The 22,447-nt window shown below is 39.7% G+C and overlaps 1 protein-coding gene across 15 annotated transcripts in view; it reads right to left on the reverse strand.

Moving 5' to 3' along the window:
• The window catches only part of da (transcription factor daughterless), a 338,039-nt gene that overhangs the window by 185,609 nt on the left and 129,983 nt on the right, over positions 1 to 22,447 (reverse strand). The window contains exon 1 of one of the 15 annotated variants that reach the window (XM_083137017.1): positions 6,512 to 7,110. The exons of the other annotated variants lie outside the window; for them this stretch is intronic. Coding sequence (XP_082993143.1) covers positions 6,512 to 6,763 — 252 coding nt within the window. The 5' untranslated portion in view covers positions 6,764 to 7,110. Of the gene's footprint in view, positions 1 to 6,511; positions 7,111 to 22,447 lie in introns of those variants that run through there. 15 annotated transcript variants of the gene reach the window in all.

The raw sequence follows: 22,447 nt of genomic DNA on the forward strand, positions 1-22,447 counted from the left end.
CTCGATGTGCTTGCTTCCTCCACAAGCAAACACTGCCGGAGAGGAGACGGACTCGGGAGAGACAAGAGACTCGGTTTGGCAGCCGAGCGCTTGCCTTCTTTCCAGCCCCTGCTACGTCGAACCAAGAACATTGCATTCTCTATCCCCGAATAGTCCTTTATCCCCCACCCTTCCCCGGCTTTGCGGACTAACCTAACCTACCCCCTCCCCGCTTCCAGGTACTGCTTTCAGAACCATCTCGACCCAACGAGATTACACGCATCAGAGTTGCAAACTGCGAGAAAATAAAGCAATTTGCTGGCGATCTGATATATTGGAGTACTGCTGGCGAGTTTACGGGGAACCAATTAACTTCCCTTTGTTAAATAACAAACGGCCTGTTTGGCACTTCAGTTTTTAAAGTCTACTATATGTAAAAGTATAATCGGGTCTAGAACTACAGTTTAAAGTGGGATCCGAATCACTGTGTGCCTCCACCGTTTGTCGAACCTGGGCCCCCTTAATTACAAGGCGACAACGTTATCACTACGCTATCGGGTGTGTGAATATGTAATTGACTCTTATTGCATGGAAGGTATTAAGATACTATCTTCAGATTTAATTTGCAACGAGCAATACTATGCTTTACCTAGGTATAATGGAAGTAATAGTTATAAAACATTTTCCTTCGGTAAACAAGCGGTATCGTTACCGAATTTAATAAACACGATCATGATTTACAACATAAGAATGCTTGTGCAAGACTACTTTTACTTACTAACAAGGACGTATTTAGAGAGGGGGTTCATGGGGTACGGACCCCACCGAAAGGCTTACCAATTACAAAAATTAAATATTGAAAATATACGTTGTTTAACATTTTTCGTACAATCGAGTGATATTTATTTCCACCGAACTTATTTGAAGGCAGTAAAAGTAAATATTTAGTTTTTATAATAGCTTTAAATAACATTAATTTGATGTGTGTCTAAACAAAAGCTAACGTAGTACAACGTCTCCTTTGTTGAATAATTATTCATTATAAATTATCAACTGGATGTAACATTCGATTTTGTTATTTAATAAATATTATTATTATTATCTATTTGGCACTAATTTGCTTGTCAGACAGTTGCTTTCATGCAAAATTTAAGCGATCTTAACTACAGGTACGCCAGATAATGAATACATGCTTTTATATTTCTATTTTTATACTGTATTTTTACCTATTCATATAAATAATATCAATACAATATTAATTTATATATTTTAACTATTTTTAATTGAATACAATTATAACAATTATTGTAATTTAAACGTCAATATTTTTATTATTTCTGAGACACTTGCCGAAATAAATTTCTAAATACGTGCCTACTTACTAAGGTATCTGTGTAATGCGACTGCATAAAGCACGTTTAATAAAAGAGAAGCGGTTATCTACTTGACTATACTGAAAATGAAATAGTGTTTTTTACGATAGTCGTAGTTCGATGTTCATAGCTTCACCGAATCTGAGCGAATCAAGATCGATATGATCCTTGATTGGTGCAGTCTCTCGTAGTTTTTGTTTCCACACCCCACCGTTTACTCTCATTTTTAATATTCGCGCGGGACTTTGCAATGCATCCATTGCAAAAGTGCGTTTTTTTTTTAAAAAAAAATTGTTGTAAAGTTCACAAATACAAAATTGTCCTTGGATAAAAAGTTCGAAATAATTTACCACTATTTACTTCTCTGTACATGCGACATGTAGTAATAGTATCTGTAATAAACATCACATAAAGTAATGCATGTACTTAACTATAATGAAACAAGAGCCATAACTTACATTTGTCAATTCTGAGGATATCTTTCTCTTAACGCAATTGTAATATATACCCAATAACCACTTGATCAAAACTCGAAACCCATATTTCCCTATTTTATTCTTTTTCTATTTACTAAACACCCTCTGCACTTTTATTAGTCTCCACTCGGTGCCTCTTATAGTATTAAATCATCATAAACTGATTCATTGATTTCGTTTTTTTACTTCGTTTACTGCTACTTTTGGCTAAAAGCAAAAAGCACGATTTGATGTGACTAATACGGAATTTCTTTCCGCGAGCGAAGCGAATAAGAAAATGTTTAGATCTACTTCTTTGATCATTGACAATATTATTTATGTAGTGAAACATTATAAAATAAAGAATGGGTAATCGCATTGGTATCTTCAAGCCTCGTAATAGGGCTCCGACAATTCCACGGGCACCTACCAAGATGTTTGATGTTTTCCAATTATTTTTTTTTGTTTGGCGCCCGGGGCGATAGCCTTCCCCCACCGCCGTATTACTGTTACGCACACACACAAGCGCACGGTTCTTTCTTCCATTTGCTATTTCTAGACCAGAAGGTTCATGTCCCTAGCCACAGTTTTTTTCTGGCAAAGTTTACTCCAAGTTTACTTCATGCACAAATAGGTTAATCGGAACAGCCTACAGTTTCAAGTGATATCTTAATCATTATGTGTCTTCACCGGAAATGAACCGATACTCCTTCATTAGAAGGCTATAACATAAACCGACTTTTGGCCTTTGTTTACAGTTATCAAAAAAATTAGGGGTTGTTGGAAGGGTATTGATAAACCAGTGGATACGAATTTTATAAAAATAAAGTAACCTTTAAAAATGCAGAATTTTTAACCTAGTTGACTGCTAGGAGTTAAAAGGTGCAAGACATACTGACAGCTGTCGAAGACAAAATGACACAAGCACCATTGTCAAATTAGGTAAACTGCAACCTAGACACATTACAGAGGACAATTTGGCAACACTGATTCTTTGTCGACATGTTACACAGCAGGCAGGCAGACAGACAGAAAAGTGGTAGCAGAGCTTTGAAGAAAAAGAAAGGGAGAGAGAGGGGGGGGAGAACCGAAGCGGAAGAGAACAGGAGGAGGAGGACAATCTAACTTGCACCCCTCCCAAAACTAGCCCTCCACCCTCAACCGTTTTTACTTACCTTTTTTCATCTTTAAACTCGTAGAAAACCGTTTCTTTCTTTTTTCCTTCATCGCCCCCTCTCTTCACCTCCCCCCTCTCAACAGCCAACCAACAGACCAAACCGAGCCATTCTAACCTCGCAAACTTTCGCAGCTAAATGAGTGGCCATTACGGCCGCCGTCGTTTCTCCCTCAAAAACTCGTAACGTGCGAGTGCGCGGGAGCGGCGTAGTTAGAAACGGACAGTGCAAAAGACGGAAAAAGTTCGCTTTTGGTCTCTCTTCGAAATCACTTCCATTTCATTCCTTCCCCCTTTTGGGGACTCGTTGCTTCCAGCCTCGGTCGGTCACATTTTGCAGCATTATTAAAACATTACCAAAGATTGCAAGGACCTCTGTACAGCGGCTATAAACAGTAGTCATCTCCCCTGGCTCTTCCTTACGGAAAAAAAACAACAAAAAAAACAATCCAAATACTTGAGGGATAATAGAACAACGAAATATAACGTATGTGTCAATAACTAGTTGTTTGCCTAGGAACTTCGTAAAGAAGGGGGGGAAGGGTTATGCCTTTTTTCGTAGCAGTCAATGCCCTAATTTACTACCTCCTGCACTACAGATCAAAAAGGAAAACGTGCATGACTCATCAACTACTACTAATGGTCCATTCTTAATGAAATCAGCAAAAATTCTACGATCGATGTGATGAATATTATGTTTATTACAGCTTGCAATAGTTGTTAGTTGCCTTAGTAATTGTTCATTGAAGGGCTCGGGTATAAAACACGGTAAGTGACATTTTGGTAATTTTTGAGTTACCAAGTAAAATATGCCAACCTTCAATTTTCGAGTGAAATGCCCATGTCATACAATTTGCATTGGGCTCAGTGAAGTCTCGTGATATTGGAAATTTCACCCCACAATTTATCTACAGTGTAGCTTATAACCATTTTTCTAAATGAACTCAGAAATGACCAAAATGTCACTTACCATGCTTTACACCCGACCCCTTCAATTATTCTTGAATCGTGGATCGAAATTAAGTTCCGGTGTGCGTCAGCACTACAGCTTTTTGCACTGTCAGAGCAAGCCCATTATCAGCAACTAAATATAACACAAGGCTCACAAAACATTCCTGGTTTGTTTCTTCTGACCACTGCAAACTACTCAAGCTCAATCGAGTATGGGTGCCTAGCTATATACAAGCGTGAGGGGAGGGGGTTTAATAGCATTTGTGTTAATGTGTGAAGTACAGTATGTCGAAGGCAGGAAAAACACTTCCTACTGGAAGCATTAAGAAAGAAGCTGTAGTATACCCCACAACGTGCAAGCTACTGAACATTACGAATCTTTTCATATATTATATCCTGAACGTTCGACAACCCATTTAACGTTAGTGTGTTAGTAGGTTGCGAATACTTTAGAGGCAGGAGATGAAAAAAAGTGTAACGACACACACAATACAATTTAGCTATTCGTGGCCATTCGAGTTGATCGATAAAATTTACAATTACACTTCTCACGAATCACACGCTATGGATAAATATTTGGACGTTTCTTCCCGCAATTTAGATCTACACCTGAGTGCACTCCCCTTGACTTTCAATTGTGTTCAGGGACTCAGTTCCCGCTCGAAGCACATCCAGTGGTTAGGCTCTCACTTGAAGCTGTAGCTTGGGCTCCAATCGGTCGATCTGCACATGAATCGAGTCACAACAAACCCTGCCAAATATTTTCGGGGGGGGGGGGAGACTGCTGAAGGGCATGCTACAATGAGTTGCTTACAGATATTAACACGAACCATCATCCTGAAAGTATGGCGATCCATTTTTACACCAGGTGGAGAGAAGTATAATGATCTCATTCTGAGCCGTTAATTATGGACGAAGCAACTTGAGAAATTTATATCGGGCAATTCACGGGACAGTTTCAAAACGGCAAATATAATAAAAAGTAAGTGATGGATGCCAAATTGCACGGACCGACATAAACACAACATTGGCATGCAGACCACGCGAATTTGTAGTCATTTTATGAAGCAAACAAAAAGAGTCAATATTCATCCTGTTTTCTGATAGCAAAGCACCGTGACCGCAATTCTGCTCGTGTTCAGAATACCTGTTGCCGTACACGTCACGCTCCCTCTTTCTTTCGCAGCTTGCGTACGCTCGCGAACATCTGTCCTGTGATGCAATCACACGAGAAACGACGAGAAGAGGGGGACGCACACCACACAGGGAAAAGTTAAAGACGGTGCACACACAGCATCCATGATCAGTGGCACGAAAAACAACAAAAAGTTTCAACTTCGTTTCAAGCAAACACGTGGTTTCGGTTTTGGAAATGTATCCACCTCAAACGATATGAATGGGAAATTCTCCTGTTCTCTCAGATTTCGACGTATTAGTTATTGTGCAGGGGCATCGCGAAAAAAAGAAATAACAGATTGTGTCTGAAAGATTATTAACGGACTTTAGTTTGCATGGTTGTTGATATTATTTTTTTTGTGTGTGTGCAATATTAGGACGAGATTCCGATCACTATGTATGAGCTGAATCAAAGTTTACAATCCTCTGGTTCATTTGCTTGTGGAACAGAAGACGCTTGAACACAATACTTTCGATTCTGCGGGAGGCGACTGAGGGAGGCTCTGCCCCCCTTTTCCAGCAGATAATCTTATATGTGCGTACTTGTACAGCACTGTCTGCTAAATATATTCAAATATTACCGTGCAAGAAAGTGGTAAACTCTAGTGTATAGCAACTTCGAACATAAGCTCGCGAAGATTACTTGTCCAGTATAAAGATCTTCTCACTGAAACCATATTGTGTTAAAAACAAAAATGACGCTAAAATGAAACTTTTTTTGGACTAACAAACTTAAGGTTTATTAATGATTCTCTCTCACTTTTACAAATGCAAAGAATTACCATCTAGTGCAACAATTTAATAAATTTAAAAAGTAGCCAAGAAACATATTTAGTGAAATGCATTGCACACCTGAATCGTGGGGAGGGAGGGAATCTTTGTCTCTTAACATATGCTAGCCTAAACTTCAATCTTAAATTAATAGTTAGTGAGTGGGGAGAGGGGAAGACGGCCCGTGCCACTGATTCTTTACGTACCTTACATCATGTATGAAGCAGTTTGCAGAGTAAAATTATTTTTTTCAAATACTGTATTGTATAAATATCAGATAAGGGGAAAGGCATTTTCTTTTAGGATCAAGAACAATTTATTTGGAAAACAATGGCTACGTGAATAATCTAACCCTGGTCTGGTAGCTATACTTTAAAGCATAACGTAGGAGGTGGGGGATGTTTATGTTAATTAGCCTCAAGTTTCAGCACCAATTTCTAAAGACATAAAATAGGCGACCAATCCCAACCCACGAAATATTGGGTTGTTGTTACTCAAAGCGACACATTAGACGGTACATTTCCATCGAAAGGAATAACATTTTAAAAAACACTAAATTTATGAAGAACCTATTTCAATTTTCAGCAAAGTATTCAGATGTATAAATATACTCGATATTCTACTTTTCTTACCTGAGCTTCGGTGTAAGGTGGTCCAGGATAAGTAAAGGACGCGGCTGGATCAACGAAAATTGCATCTTCTGCTTCCACGAGACCCGGCATTTTGGAAACAAATCCTTCTCCGCTGTTATTGTTGTTGGTGGTTGTAGGTGTCACTTCGGTTCTGTCTTCCAAGTTGCTTCTTTGGGCCCTTGCAACGCCCAGCCGCATGTACACAAGGTCCGAGGACTCGGGGTCAGAAAAGGTCGAGGTGGGTTGATGCATGAGGGGTACGAGTGCAACAGGGGTCACGTGGGACAATGAAGGGTTGCGTGACCTGTCCGGAAAATATCGAGAAAGACGCGGCTAGGGGTTGACAACTCTGCTCCAAACGACCATGTTCCCCGAAAACCAACACGCGTTCACTACTAGCACTGCATTTTCACCGAAACATTTTACAACACGTGGTTTTGCAGCGACAACGCACTAGCACTCGTTCCATAAGACACACTGGGAGCTGCAGGAAAACTGCCTTCTTTTGCACCAAAAACTCCGTGCTCGTTCCTTTGTGTCTATCCCATTGCACACCAGCATTCAACAGCGTTGTACGGCGAAAGTACTGGCTGACTGGGAGACCGTCAAACGTGGCCAGGGGAGCGGAATAAGATGGGAGGGAAGGGAGGTGGGTTGCCTGCACAGAACCTGGCATGGGGAAAGAGATCTAGATTCATCCAATCCTGCAGACAAAGCCACGGACGGCAAAAAAAGAGCTTTTCGGCCTTCCGAAGTGCGCTATTCAGCGCACGAAAGGTTGGCTGGTTGGTTAGTTTGCAATGATGTACGAGTTGGTATAAAGCATGTCTTCCTGAATTTGTGCGAATAAGAAGAATGTGAAATGTTGCTCATCGCAAGGCAAAAGCTATACGCACTAAAATCCAATTCCAATCTTCCACACATATAATTTCCACCATCTCTACACTTATTCACATTTGTTTGTGTACTATACAAATATCATGAGGATAACACTGGATGAACCAAGAAACGTAATACGTCACACCACATAGAATACCTTCTCTGCGGTTACGTCCATAGACCCAGCATCGGCTTCTTTTAAATAGCAACCACGCACTCGTTCTGAATAGAAAACATGACGTTCTTGTATTCAATCACCAATGACAAAATTAGAACAGAATCTTTAAAAATCTCAAAATACTTTTCGAGCACTCATACGAGCACCTCCACAAATCCACAACGCTCTCTTCTATAGGCTTCCGGGGCTCTACAACAGCCTACACCTAATATGGACATTTTCTTGCCCGAAATGCCCCATCACACATCTATGTTCTAGGACTTTTCTTCTCTTAACAATTATTTAGAAGGTACTATCATTGTGCTGTACCAGAATATCAAATTTTCATGTCGGTGTCGTGCACAGGGAGTTGAAGTCGTATCTCCCATCTGGAGTTGAGAAAAAATCGACGTGTGAAAATCGGAATCAATGAATCGACGACACAAAAATTCCTCACATTTCCTTTAAGGTGACGTTTGACAATTTTGCACCAGGCATGCATTTATTTAAATATCTTCGGACTGGGCACTGCTATACTATAGGAAATGCACGCATAATTTGAGAGTATGAATTTCTCCCCATGTTGCAAGTGGAAGCTGTTTTTAAAGTTGATTATTAAGCTACATACTGTGTTTGAAAAATATGATGAATAAGTATTTACAGAATCCCATGTATTCCTTTTGGAGAGACAACTTCAAATTCAAGTTAAGGCTAAACAAATGGGAGTTTCGACTATTTCTAGACAAAATATCATCTTCAATGGATCCTCTACCCGATCATATGTTCTTTCCGCCATCGGAAGTTTGATATCCCCAAGAAAACGAATAAAATAATTCTCTCGTAAGCGTAATGCATTTTTCCTTGCCTCCTGCGCCCATCCTGGCAGTGTTGCAATCCTGATATGCATAAACGAGCTAATTTACGAAGGCTGGATAAAGTGCCTCCCATGGTAATTTTAGTTGTCAAGGGGGTGGGGGGCGCTGCTATCACCGGCAACTTTAAAGTGATGACAATCTATTCTTAGTTTTCACCGTCTAGATCTGACAGCATCGCCCATCTCAATAATCCATCGATGGTTGTATGAATCGAAAATAAGGGATTACCGGATAACAATATTGTCATCATCAACCGTCAAGGCGCTATATAAAAGTAGCTGGGGAGGTAAGAGGAGTGGGACGACGCAGCCAAAATAATAATATCACGTCACGTGCAACATGTGAACGCATGGCAAAAGTTGGTTGCCTATGTGGGTCGGGGCTAGTGATGGCATCATAGTGGGGCAGGGGGCGGGTGCCACAGTTCACAGCCAAACGAGTGCACGAAAGAGCTAAGTTGGCAACAGTGCTCCCAGCTGCCTCAGAGAGAAGGACCTATTGGAAATTGTCCATCTCCCCCTTAAGTTACAGGGTACACTATTGTTGAAACTGAGGTAACAAATTAATATATTTCGACATATTCGATTTTTTTTTCACACATTCGTATTTTTATGTAAAAGTACGTCTTCTTGCGTATTTTCCTACTTTCTTGCAATACAGTGATGCGATCTGTACATAAACAAATAGTGCATGTACAAGTAGTGAATTTGCCTGCAATAAACACCTATTACAATGTGTTATACATGCAGAAATTATATTATCTACATACTATTGTTTCTGGGCTTCTGTTCACACAGAGTACTTAGTCATGTGGACGAAAATGGAAACAATATTATGCAAGTTTACCTTAGATTCCTTCTAGTTCACGACGTTCAATTTACTCTGCTTTCTCTCTATATATCAATGTATGAACCTACATTTTATAATCTTCTTATGCCTGCATAACCACATTTTACAAGGAAGGACTTTACACATAATGCTTATTTGTAGAACAACAGCCTCTGAAAGTTAACCAAATTGTGTGAAAAAACAATGGATACTTGGAATTCGCTGTTGTTTGTCTTTCAGGAAACATGTTTTTGATTCGACAGCAGCTAAGCTAGATTACAAAGTAACAAATTAAGTATTTTCTTTAACACCTTTTCTCAAATTTTCAATTCTGCTTTCTCTCCTGGTATTGCCATTAGTCAGATTTAGCTCTTTTGAACATTTTTAATTTGGAGACAATTTTACAATAGCACACACAAATTTTAAAAGATATACCGTTTGGAAGTTTTGGACGATGCAATCAATGTATGGGTGATATGTCGACTACTGCCAAACAATAAGCCACTTCAGTATCTAATAGATAAAACACAGCTAAGTATAGGAACCAGGAAGTGCTTGCGTATATATACGTATGTGAGTCACCCCGCACTAACTGATAAATTTGTTCCTGCTTCGTGATGCATTAAAACTCTGCGGTAATATTTCTTCAACAAATAAGTATTCCATAAGCTAGGCAATTCATATTCGTCACTCTTTATGAACAAATAATACATTCTTGGCGAAATGTTACTCTTTTGCTGAATACATATTTTAGAATTTGTTCTAGAATATGGAATATAAAGAAACTAAATTGTATGTTGCGACAGTCTTTCGAACATTCACAATCTTCATCGATAAACGAGTTTGGCCTGCGTACTCTAGCAAATATAATCGACATTTTGGACGTTTAATTTTATATATATAAAAGATATTTGGGTATGTGAAGTAATGGAAAAAATCGGGCAGAGCAGGTAAGTCACAAGCACTGGTTTGATTGATTTGGTGTTTTTAAGTCCATTTTATGCATAGTAAGGATAATCGGGACTGAACCTACAGTTTAAAGTGGGATCCGAGCCACTATGTGCCTCCACCAGGTATCGAACCCGGGACCCCTTGATTACAAGGTGATGACGCTTCCACTGCGGCATCGGAGGGGCCTCCACAAGCACTGGGGCATTTACAATCTCATTCGGGGGTCTTAAAAATAAGATGTGTGCCAATTAGTGTCTCCAATCCGAACACAGCACCGACGTCACACAGAACAAGTAGCCTCGGTTTCTTCAGGTAAATTGTGCATTGCGAAAGTTCAATTAGTAATATACCGAAAATATATTACTGAAACGTATGAAGATGATAAGAAGGCAAACACAAAATGTGTTCCTTGTCGGGTCTCGAACACATGAACACATCGCAGTTACATCAATGGAGCTGTGGAACTAAATGGCCGCGATTCCAGTTCTTAGGGAATTCATATTTTTAATTGTATAAAATTTAAAAACAATAACTTCCGGATTTAACTGACATGAACAAAACTACATCAAATACGTAAGTACAGTTAAGTAATATTAGTCTAGGATATTTGTGAACTATTTCAACCATAAAAGTGTGGTCACTGAAATGAACAATGCCGCTATTCGCCACGATAGTGTTTAATACAAAAGGTTTTAACTCATTTCAAGTACAATCGAAAGAAAATGCTGTGCTCGTAAACTGTTTTTTTTCTCTCCCCAATCTCTCACAATTTCGCGGTACCCTGGTCCTCCTTGTCTTGGAGGATAACATGCAATTCGCCACGGCCAACGTAGGAAAGAAAAAGTGACGTTACTTCTATTCCGTCTGTAATTCGGCATAAGCACTGAACCTCCTCCAGCCCATCGTCACTCAATTGAAACATTGAGCACAATTTTCTAGTTTGAGCAACACTGTCTAGCCTCACAGCTTCCACGGAAGCTGGACCATTGCGGCTGCAGGCTTTTCCCCATCTCTGTTCAGCCCACGCACCCAATGTTGCCAGTTTGTTTCAATTAAAATAAGCAACACTGCTATAAAAAAGACGGGCGCAAACGCAACTTTATACCGGTGTACATAGACTAACCACTCGGTCGGCCATCTGCTCCCCATCGGTGTTCCTTAAAAAAACAAATCAACGTTTCCATAACAGTACAATTGGCAACAACGGTAAGGGACAAAGATTACACTAGTTGACATAAATATCCTGTCTAATGAACTGGCACCAGGCGCATGATTTAAGTTTCCTTACTTGCAACGACCCCAGAAGCGAACACCCAAGAAAAGAAAATGCGGGGAGATTTCCATCCATCAATAATGGTGGTGGGAGAAAACATTTTGCATTCCAATGCTTTATTATAATGACAAATAATAACAGGAAATAATATAAACAGCTGATATCGAGCATTTCCCACGATGCAATGCAATAATATTGCTTTTGCAAAAAATACAGCCTTGGCTAGGACTAGAATTCCGAGTCTCTGGCTTACTGTGTCATTGTCATGCCAACTGTGCCACCAAGTCAGACCAGCTTTTTCGTTTATGTTGTCTTACCTGTGTGCAAATTGTCTCGCGGTCTGTCACATACCCAGGTTCAAGTTCTGGTAAAGGATGCATTTTTAGTTACGTTTATCATATGTGTGCGCCGAAGTTAACGTGATATTCCTTCTGTGGACGTCAGGTTTGGCCTTAGTAAATTGTAGGGAGGATAAATTTTAGATGACCTCACAATAAATTATGGGAAGCATTTCCCCGCACGCTTGCCTTAAGTCTTACTTGAATTCATAACGTATTTCTTAATTAGACTTCTGAAGTAAATATCTTAATATATAATATACAAGGTACCTTATTTCAATGCGGTGTCCACTTGTATTGGAAACAAAAAGAAAACAACATTGCTTACAAAATGTGCAGACGTTTTCAAAGTTCAACTCGAATGCTTTGAGGCTCCGCTTCCGTGTAACTAAAATTACCAGTATTTTCCAGTTTTCACCACACAATAAAGATTCCGACTAAACACCATTAACAACACAGATAAAGGATTGAACGTGCGAAATTTTTCTACGAGCGGAGAGAGATATTACCGCCAAACGAAATGATAACGATTTTCTCTGAGCGGTAATATGCAAACAGCAAAATAAACAGGAGCCTAACCGTGGCCGTCTTTAGACCTGTTATTTTTAAGGTATTTGCAAAATGAATATTTTTCGAAAAAAAAAAAACAACAGAATGTTTCCCTTTCCTCTGATTCCCTTGCCTTAATTAGCCTTCCAACCAGCTGCTAAAATTTCATGCATCACACCCACTCCCTCTACTTTTCTATCTCGTGTTTGCCTCGAACAAGGCACCCAAAGGCAAGCAATCACAAGCCCTTAGCCTTCAATCAAGCAACAGTAATCAAAACATACACAAAGTTTACATTTCGCAAATGCAATAAAAACGAAGAAAGGGACAACTCTAAACAATTCGTACAACGAGGCTCCAATGACATGATGAGTAGAAAACAAGCTTACACATTACAGAAGAGCTCTATTTTTTAAAAGCATAAAATTTTAATCAAATGCAAATGAAATTAAATACAACGGTAACGTTGCACGAAATTGCAGGTATGGCATACATACAAGTAATGTCAGCGGATTGTTCCAAGCTTCCCAGATTCATAGTTCAGTGTGGGACTCTTTCTTCCTTGAAAAAAAATAACTAGGTTACAGAGGGAAATGATGGGACTATGTGCTGGTGACAGAAGATTTGTTTAAACAGGAGGTAAATAAATAATTATTCACTAATTTCATTCAGTACCCTAGTGGTTATCTACACAGTAGGGGTTACGGGTTCGAATGCCGGAATGGGCATGGGTGTTCTTGGTCTTGTTTTAGTGTCCATCAATTTCATATCATCACTCATTCTCATTTTCGCCATTAGCCAAAAACGAAGTGAAATAAACCAATTCAATCAATCAATTTAATTCAGTAATTCTGGAAATGTATAACGATTGAGGCAAATGGGTAAACGCAAAAATGCATTTTTACCAGAAAGCTAAATCAAGCATTTCTAGTGCAATAAAATAAATATTCCTTTCCCTCCCCCTTTTGGGTCCTTGAGTTTTGTAATGTGCAACGATCGTGGTTTTCATATCTCCAGAACAGTGAAATAACGCGAAATTTGTTGAGAATTCAACCACTCCCACCCCGCCTCGCAAAAATTGTTGAGAATTCAACAGTTCCAACCCCCGCAAAAACTAACATTCGCATTTGCACAAGTCTAAACTTATTTATTAAAACCATATTTATTTTCGTGAATATCAATATACAAAATACAACAGGTACCTGTCCGTGCTCTTTCTTTGTTCTGTCACAAACCATATATTGTACGCGTATACACTGAGAGTGACTGAAAATTTGGTAGTAAGGACAACTGTGAAGAAATGGATTCCTGATTTGCTTGTAATACAAATTGGACCTACAATTAAAACAGTGTTTGTGAAATTTATGGTGGAAGTGATCATTCTTCCATGGCGAATATTCCCTTAAACATTTTTCAGTTATTTTCTTTTTAAATAAAAAAATGTTGGGTTGTGTTTGTGTTTTTGACCGGTGTTCCGTGTCTATCTCTTGTACAGCAGCATTCAACATCTATTATACTCACAAATGTATTGCTCAATAAAATAATGTGATTAAAATGGGAAACTATTAAAATCGAACATTCAGGGCCTCCTCGATGGCGTAGTGGTAACGTCGTCAGCTTGTAATCAAAGGATCTCGGGTTCGATACCCGGTAGAGGAACCAGTGGATCGGACACACCACTCTAAACTGTAGGTTCGGTCCCAATTATCCTATCTGTGCATAAAATGGACTTCAAAATCGAAATTGAAACGACATACATTCTTTGACAACCGTCTCGGCATAAAATTCATGTTTAAACGAATTAGCTAAGATAATAATCAACTTTCCAAAGTCAAGGAAATTATTGTGTGTGCTTCTCTAATCCTTGTACCAAAATTTCCACCCGACAAATGTAATTTTTCATCAGATTCTTTAATTTCATTCTAAACATGCATATCATTTTTCAGGGTCACAAATTTAGACAACTAACCAGTTTGTGCATCACAGCCGCTTACAGTATTATTAATAACGCATAGATACAAAAAAGCAAATGACAAGAGCATTAATTAGTAATTGTCATATTTCTTCCCAGATTCTAAGGGAATAAATATATTCAAACAGATGTCTCTGCAAACAGAGATGCATAAAACAACAAATTATTCCTGGAAGTTTATTATCAGTACAATCCATAACATTTTAAACAGAGCATCTGGAATATTTCTCACGAAACAATTAACAATATAGAAAGCAATAAATGCGAAAACAAACACGGAGAAATATTCGTCTATTCCTTCCTTCACAGTGGAGAAAAAAACACTCGTAGCTCGAACAGCTGGATATTACTCGTTGCATTTCACACGAATTCTCTTCCTGGAAAAACTGAAAGTTATAATATTATAAACTTGTGAGTGTTCTTCAAAAAAACGTATTGTCATATTTCCAACTAGTATACACATCACACGTCGTTTTGTCAGTACTGTGCTTCTATTTCCAAAACAAGTGAAATGTGTGAATTTGAAGTAACTGAACTTTTGTTCTCAACTTTGGTTCATGTGAAGGTCTGAAGGATAACTGAATAAAGCCTCTCAACTGTCGGCATTAGTTTGGAAGAAGCAGTGGCGTGCCCAGGATTTTCGAAAGGAGGGTGTTAGGTATACATTTTTTTGTAGTCAGCCCTCATTTTGTCATCTTTTCCTGCATTTGCTTTTTAGGAATACTAGGCCAAAGGAGGGGGGTCATAAACCCCACCAACCGCCCCTTGGGCACGCCACTGGGAAGAAGTGATACGATAATTTCAAACTGACGAATGCTCACGAGTACGACTGAAGTATGTCATTATTCAACACAGCATGTATCCCTAAGCCAATTAATTAAAGGAGAATAGAGAAAAACAACTTTCTTGACTTCGGTGTTGTTTAAATATACAATATTTGTCTCGGGAATCTGTGGAGCAAGCCGGTGGTTAACGGTAGAGAGAGTGGGCTGCGGCAGCCGCGTTTTCCCCTACATGCATGCACTTACACCTTCACGAGTTCATTGGTCGAGCCCTCTCGAGTCCTACTTGCGCACAGGACTTGTTATCGCTCGCTAGCTCTTGCTCCAGAGATTTCCGGGACAGAGTATAGATGTTTGGGCAAGACAGTGATGTAACAGCATGAGAAAAAATTACACAACAGTGGCATCTTTAATTTTAATTTTTAAAAGCAAACAGAAGGCAGAGATTGTGCATAAATTTCGCGGCTATCTTATTCACCAGCAAAACTTACGAAAGTTGGGGTGAGACTTCAGTGGCTATAAAGGTTTAGCTCGGCGAATTTCAATAACTTCTTTCTTTCAATTCCACAGTGGGAAAGCCATGAAATTACCTTTGTCTAATTAGTAACCTATTTTAATCAGTTGATTTTTTTTGTATATATTGTCATATAATTTAAATTACAAAGATAATGTATCTATAACAATACAGTTATCTTAAAACTATATCATTCATTCGCTCTACTAAACTTAGGACTGACGCTTCGTATAAGGTTGGTTCTCTTCCTGGTAGCTGCCGACGGACACATTCGTTGCATACTTAGCACGTGATTGGCGTCTCGCTGACAAATCAGTGTCCTTCTCTGACGTCACGCACTGTTGCACTTTACAATATTTTTTTTCTATCTGAAATAATGCTGGTTAATATTGCCAAAATGTGTGCATAGGGTGCGACAATGCGAATGAAGTTCGGCTAGAATTCATTATAATCATTCTTCGAACTGGCTTTCTGGTTGGCGTGGGGCGGCGCGGTTAAATATTTTCAGATTTTGTTTACTTACCGTTCCATTAACAGAAACAATGCGAGGAATTAATGCATGTACATTTCACCCGCAACAATATTAACTATATTCAAGACCATCTTTGAATCCTTCATACGCGATTTCCATAAGCACTTCAATGTCCCACTGTTATCACTCAGGACTTCGCATCAATTGAAAGCAATGGTCTTCCTTATTGTCAGTTGATCTCTTGACTCTTCCAATCATAGCTAATATATGTTGACATTTCACAATACAATCCTACGCTCTGTCACCCTCAAGGCATCCGATAAATCAATAACGACGTGCAACTAGAACTGAAGCATTGTAAATATATTTTAGAGTAAACGCGGATACTATGTTGTTCGCAATGGACTATTACAGCGTGATGTACAGCACAAATTCAGCACTTCGTATGTACAGTGGGATCCATGAGTATTATCGTGCAAATTGTTCATCACCATGTTCGTGCACTTTATTTGACCCAATAAGAGCTTCAAGAATTAAAAGAAAACTCAAAACAAGCTGTTGACAACTTCAGCACCAGCATACATAAAAATCCATCGGTTACAAACACATATGATGTAAGAGAAAAATTAATGAGAATAGTTATGGACAATTAGCCCGGCAATACTCATGGATCCCACTTCACCAGGGGTATTGTAACATTCCGGAGTTGTGGATGAGACTTGTGTGTTGTGCAAACAAGAGTATTAGTGTGTGTGTGTGTGGGGGGGGTTTGTGCAAAACAACCAACTTCCGCGGTTCACATTCCTATCTCAGCGAGAAAACCCGGCAATGGTCGTTGTGCTTCACTGCCACTTATCAATAGGAACTTACTTTACGGTTTTAACATTTTACTGCCTCAAAATTGAGTGTGCTCCGAAATGCCTAGGTTCAAAATTTCAAGGTGTCTTATTAGTCGAGATGGTGTAGACCACAGTCAAAAATCGACACTAGACTCTTCGAGACTTTTCGGAGTCTCGTTTGGTTCGATATTTTGGTAAATTACAATGTGAAATGTGTGAAGAAAAAATCAGCCTACATCAAAATTGCTTAACCATGAAACTTATTCAGATATAACTATGGGTGGTTGGCTGATAAATATTTAGGTTATGTGTTTTTAAAATGTGTCAAGGTTGGATTTAATACGTTTTATTTTTTTTTTTACAATTTTACACATATTATTTCGAGACTAGCGACGAGACCATCCAACCAGGTGACTGATTAAAAATAATCGATGGTACTAACCATATTTAATTTCAGATAAATCATTGTTAATTCTAAACATTTGGATTTTATAGAATACTTCTATAATTTTGAAGCAAAACATACATACAGAAGAAAGACAATAAAAAAAATGATTCTGAAATAATAAATATAATTATTCCTCAGCGTAGTCAAGTGGCGTGACCAAGGGAGAGGTTAGTGGGGGACATAATCCCTCCTTTGGCCCAGTTTTCCTAAACAAAAATAACGTGAACGGTAGGAAAAGATAGCAAAATGAGGGTTGACTAATAAAAAAAAACATACGCAACCCCTCTCTTTGGAAAATCCTGGGCAGCCCACTGGCGTAGTCCTATTACAACTTGATTAGTATATACGAGTTCTCGACAGGTTTATTCTCGCGAGATGTCTCGTCATCATCGAATTTTGGTTTGAAGTATGGATAATACGCCTATAAATAGTAGTAGTTTATTTTGTTGGTGGAATCCACTCATAGGTCCTGATATAATATATTCAGAGCAACCACATCTTCCGACATATGTATCTAAATAAGGCTCTAAAACCGTGGAACAACTGAAAATTTTGAAACCATCCAGCAAGTAAGGGGATAGAATATCGCCTATGAAGGACAACCAACAGCTGTCCCCTTCCTGCCAGCTCCTACTCCCATACAGAGAAGAGGTCCAGTTGAGAAGGCTGAAAGATATAGACCTGCATAGGGTGTATGTATACAGGGGAGGAAAGCTTTTTGGGGAGGGGGGAGCAGGAAAACCCCTCCCCCGTAACAAAGATCCGAATCGCAACTTGGGGAACAATGCTTTTCATTACAGCAAAGGGGGAGGGGAGTTTCATCTCCACATCGAGGGGGAGAGAAAGAGGCGTAATACCGGTGGCAAAACGATCAAGTTTCAATTGTGACCGTGGATCGAGGGCAAGTGGAACGGTAGCGAGAGTCCGGGGCTCTGCAGAAGCAGTGGGACAGCATGAGCACAATCCGACGGTTTCAGTTTTGTCTGGATTCCGGGTGGAGACTTGAGAAACATTATTTCAGGAGTTCCCAGAAAGAAATGCCAGGAACAGTTAGATCCAAAATTTCTGTACCGCTGACAGCAAGCAGACGCTGTAACCATAGGTCGTTTTTTGTTCCTTTTTGGTTTAGTTTTCTTGCGAAATGAATGAACGAATTTGTCCGTTACACCTTTGCATGGCCTAGGGGGGGGGGGGGGGGGGAATTACTCCTGTTCAAAAATCCACTCCGATATTCTAAATTCATAAAAAAAACATGTGCAATAGAGTGCTGCAACGAGGGCTTTTTGCTCGATCGTCTAACAGTTCACACGGATGACGCTAGATGGCTTACGGAATGGACAGTTTCCTCGCTCGAGCGAATAACACTCGAACATTCAAACGACCGGCATACGCTCGAAGCCCAGTAGTGCACGTATAACCGCAGTTTGTCTGTAGTAGTGGGCCCTCAAATATGTATTGTGAAGTTATAGACGCAGTGAAATTGAAACTAAAGTGAACATAGTCATCATCTCCATGTAAAAATGTGATTTAGTCTGTCTTACCAATACATAATAGATGATTATGGGCTGAAACTACCAGGACGGATTTTGACACAGATATTTGTACGATTATTGTCCCACTGAAATTATATTTGATATTCTATATTCGAGCGAATCACGCTCGAGCGTGGGAGATTCGATGGAGTATTTTCGAGTGAAAGTGATTGATTGATTTAGTGTTTTAAGTCCACTTTATGCACAGTAAGGCTAATCGGGGCTGGACCTACAGTTTTAAAGTGGTATCCGAACCACTTGTACCTCAACTGGGTATCGACTTTATGTGCATTACTTTAATGTGCAACTACAGAATTTCAATCTTCGTGTGGTTTGCTTTCGCTGTTTTCTACATACCTGTAATAGTTCCCTGGCGACGTTAAGTCCACTTTTTATTGCACACTTTTGGACAGTAACAAAAGGAAATGACACAAATATTCACTTGAATCTCCCACATATATGAAACTTCTCAGAATTTTAGAAACGATTTTCAAAAGGAGAGAATTTTTTTAAAAAAAAGTATTTGCTGAAGACGATAGGCCAAAGGTCCACATTTTTACAGGAACAAAGAGATCTATACGAAACAGTTCATAAAATAAAAGTTGCAATCCCCGTGTATTGTTCATATGAGGTGTAGATATAAGGATTCACAATCTAGTCCACAATGAGGAAGGATAGTGTGGTCTCACACCCAGATTCACAAACCCGAGATTACCCTACCGACTGATCAGACGCTCCATCCACTAATTTTATCTCTGTAATTACACATTATTGTATTTAATGCAGATTGTGAGACTGTATTCAAAACGACAGTAATCTTGATAGTCTATGCATGTTGCGGAAGGACCTGTACGCATCACCACTACCTGTGAGTCGACCTCCGTGGCGGGGTGGTTTCCACGGCGCGCTGCGACGTAAGGGAACCCGGATTCGAATCCCGGCCTGGGCATGGGTGTTTTATGTGAGTTTCAGTTTCATCACCACTCATCCTCATTTTCGCGATTAGCTAAATTTGGAAGAAAAGCGAAGTAAAATGAAGCGAATTAAATCACAACGATCTCGGAGTCAATTTTATCATTTCGGCAAAATCTTCGTGTCCTCGCTTTTCTATCTATGTTTGCGACTATGAGGATAAATGATGAAACATGAGACAGCCATATACTGCAGAAGGTTGAACAGAAATAAGTTTGTTGTTCCAAAACTCTGAACGCAAAGTAATGGCAATAACTGGGCCTCCCCGATAGCGCAGTGTTATACCGTCGTCGCCTTGTAATCAAGGGGTCCCGGTGAAGGCGCATAGTGGTTCGGATGCCACTTTAAGCTGTAGGTCCAATCCCGGTTAGCCTTACTGTGCATAAAGTGGACTTAAAGCACCAACTCAATCAGTAAAGGCTAACAATAATCATACCATAATACTGATGATACGATAACTTTCGCAACTGACAATAATTATTCAAACCTTCCCGGGCAACACTACCAGGTCCTATACTCTGCGTAAACATGTTGTAAACAGTAGTTGCACCGCTCTCGACACAATATATTATAATCCAGAGTCTCAGTCTTCTTCCCTGCCACATTTAACCCGCCCTCTCGTCCCCAGTACAGGAGACAACAAGTAATTGAAGTAACTCCGCCATCCATCACCGCGAGAGACTTGAGCAGCGGCGCACGGGGACGCGACACCGGGGCACTTCCCCTTCCAGCTGAGTTATAACGCCATCTCAGCACCCCGTCTCGAACAGCCCTTATCCGGTTATCTGTCGTGGCTTTTGCACGCCCAGTACCTCATCCAATTTCACTTCATTCTCCCGCCTCTGCGCTGTAAACCTGCCGGCTCTCTTCAATACATCCAAATTACTTAGCTACGCTTTATAAAATCACATCGACCATCCATTTCTGAGTCTTCTTCCACTCCACGGCCTTCGATGGCAATTACCTTACATGAGGTATTAGAATTCAAAAAAGATAGTAATAAAATATAATAAAAAAATAAATCATATCAGTACTGCATTATTATTATTATCTTCATTATATGGTGAGTTTTTGTCAATACAAATCTAAGCGCACTTGATGCTCAGATAGGCTAATCGGGACTTGTCCTACTATTTAAAAGTGGAATCCGAACCACTGTGATGTTCCTCCATCGAGAGTAGAATCCGGCACTTCTTGATTATGAGGGAACGTTGCTGGATGCAAGGCTATCATTTACTGATTGTTTTGGTTTATTTTATTTTGCCTTTTGCCACTTTTGACTATTAGCGACGATGAGGATGAGTGACGACCTGATGCAATTGATGAAGAGACACTCACGAATAACACAAAGGCCGGAATTCGAACCCGGGGCTGCTATCGTCGTAGCGCACTGTGCTAACCACTCCTCCACGCTATCAGAAGGACTTTTTAAGGAACGTCCTGAAGTTGTCCTAGTGACGAATGAAAATGTTCTCTCGGTTGAGTCCATGAGTCGTGGAGAAGATTCCGAGATCACTATCATCTTTAAAGAGCCGCCAAGCAAAAGTTTCATTAACTAAATTATCTCCAGATCTCATCTGCCGATAAAACGAGGGAATCTTTCCAGGGTTGAATTTTATTTGTGGTATCATATGATTCTTTTAGTCAATAATGGCTTTTAGCTTAGGCTAATCGCAATAATGAGTTTATGAACTGGAAAAGAACGACCACTATCAGTTTTGAATACAAGTCTTGCTTTCGCGACGACAACCTTCATGTCGCTATAGAGAACATGGGGTTACGGGGATAAAAATGACATTACATTGGACTGTTTGACTGCCACATCTACGTAGTGCTGAAACGACGTCAGCAGTTAATGCTAGAACACGAATATGAATGAATGGGTTTATTCAGAACTTTCCATCATGGGGGTGCACGTTAAGGGTAAATTTAGAGCCAAATTACCATACACTGGGTTTTTGTGAAAAATTTCGGGTGTAGAGGAATTTGGGGAGGGAGAAGGTGTTGGTGTTATGTGGATAAAACACTGTACGAATGTGGGTGCAAAATTCGTGGTCGCTATTTTACGAACTGAACTTGTAGGGAAAGCATGATATCAAACGACGTGTGGTATGAAAATATAATTAAAATATTTCAAGCGAGTAAATATGCTGTCACTTCGATTGACGTGATACAAACTTCACTTTCAACTTCAACGTATTTGAATAAGGATATCTCATAATTCGGTTCTGGAAAATATTTATAGCGAATGGCAGCATTTTAAAATGTATACGTGGTGAAGTTTCGGGAAGTTACTAAAAATTAATTAAGAAATTTTTCTCTGGAGCCCTCAGCAATAACGTGCTGGTACAGCTTGCGTCAGGGTAACAGCATGGAGAAGTTGCTACTCCATACTCACGGGCAGGCAGATGGAGAATAAACAGAGCTATTTCTTTTCGATCCGCATCCCGGAATTTCTCCTTAGCACTAAGGAATTTCTGAACACGTCTTGCCCACACAGTTCCCACTCCGTGGCGTAGCGGCGGGCGTCGCCACGAATGCAGATGAGCCTTCGA

Source organism: Lepisma saccharinum, chromosome 1 (genome assembly GCF_977018435.1).
Source record: "Lepisma saccharinum chromosome 1, izLepSacc3.1, whole genome shotgun sequence".
In the NCBI taxonomy this organism is placed as follows: Eukaryota; Metazoa; Arthropoda; class Insecta; order Zygentoma; family Lepismatidae; genus Lepisma; species Lepisma saccharinum.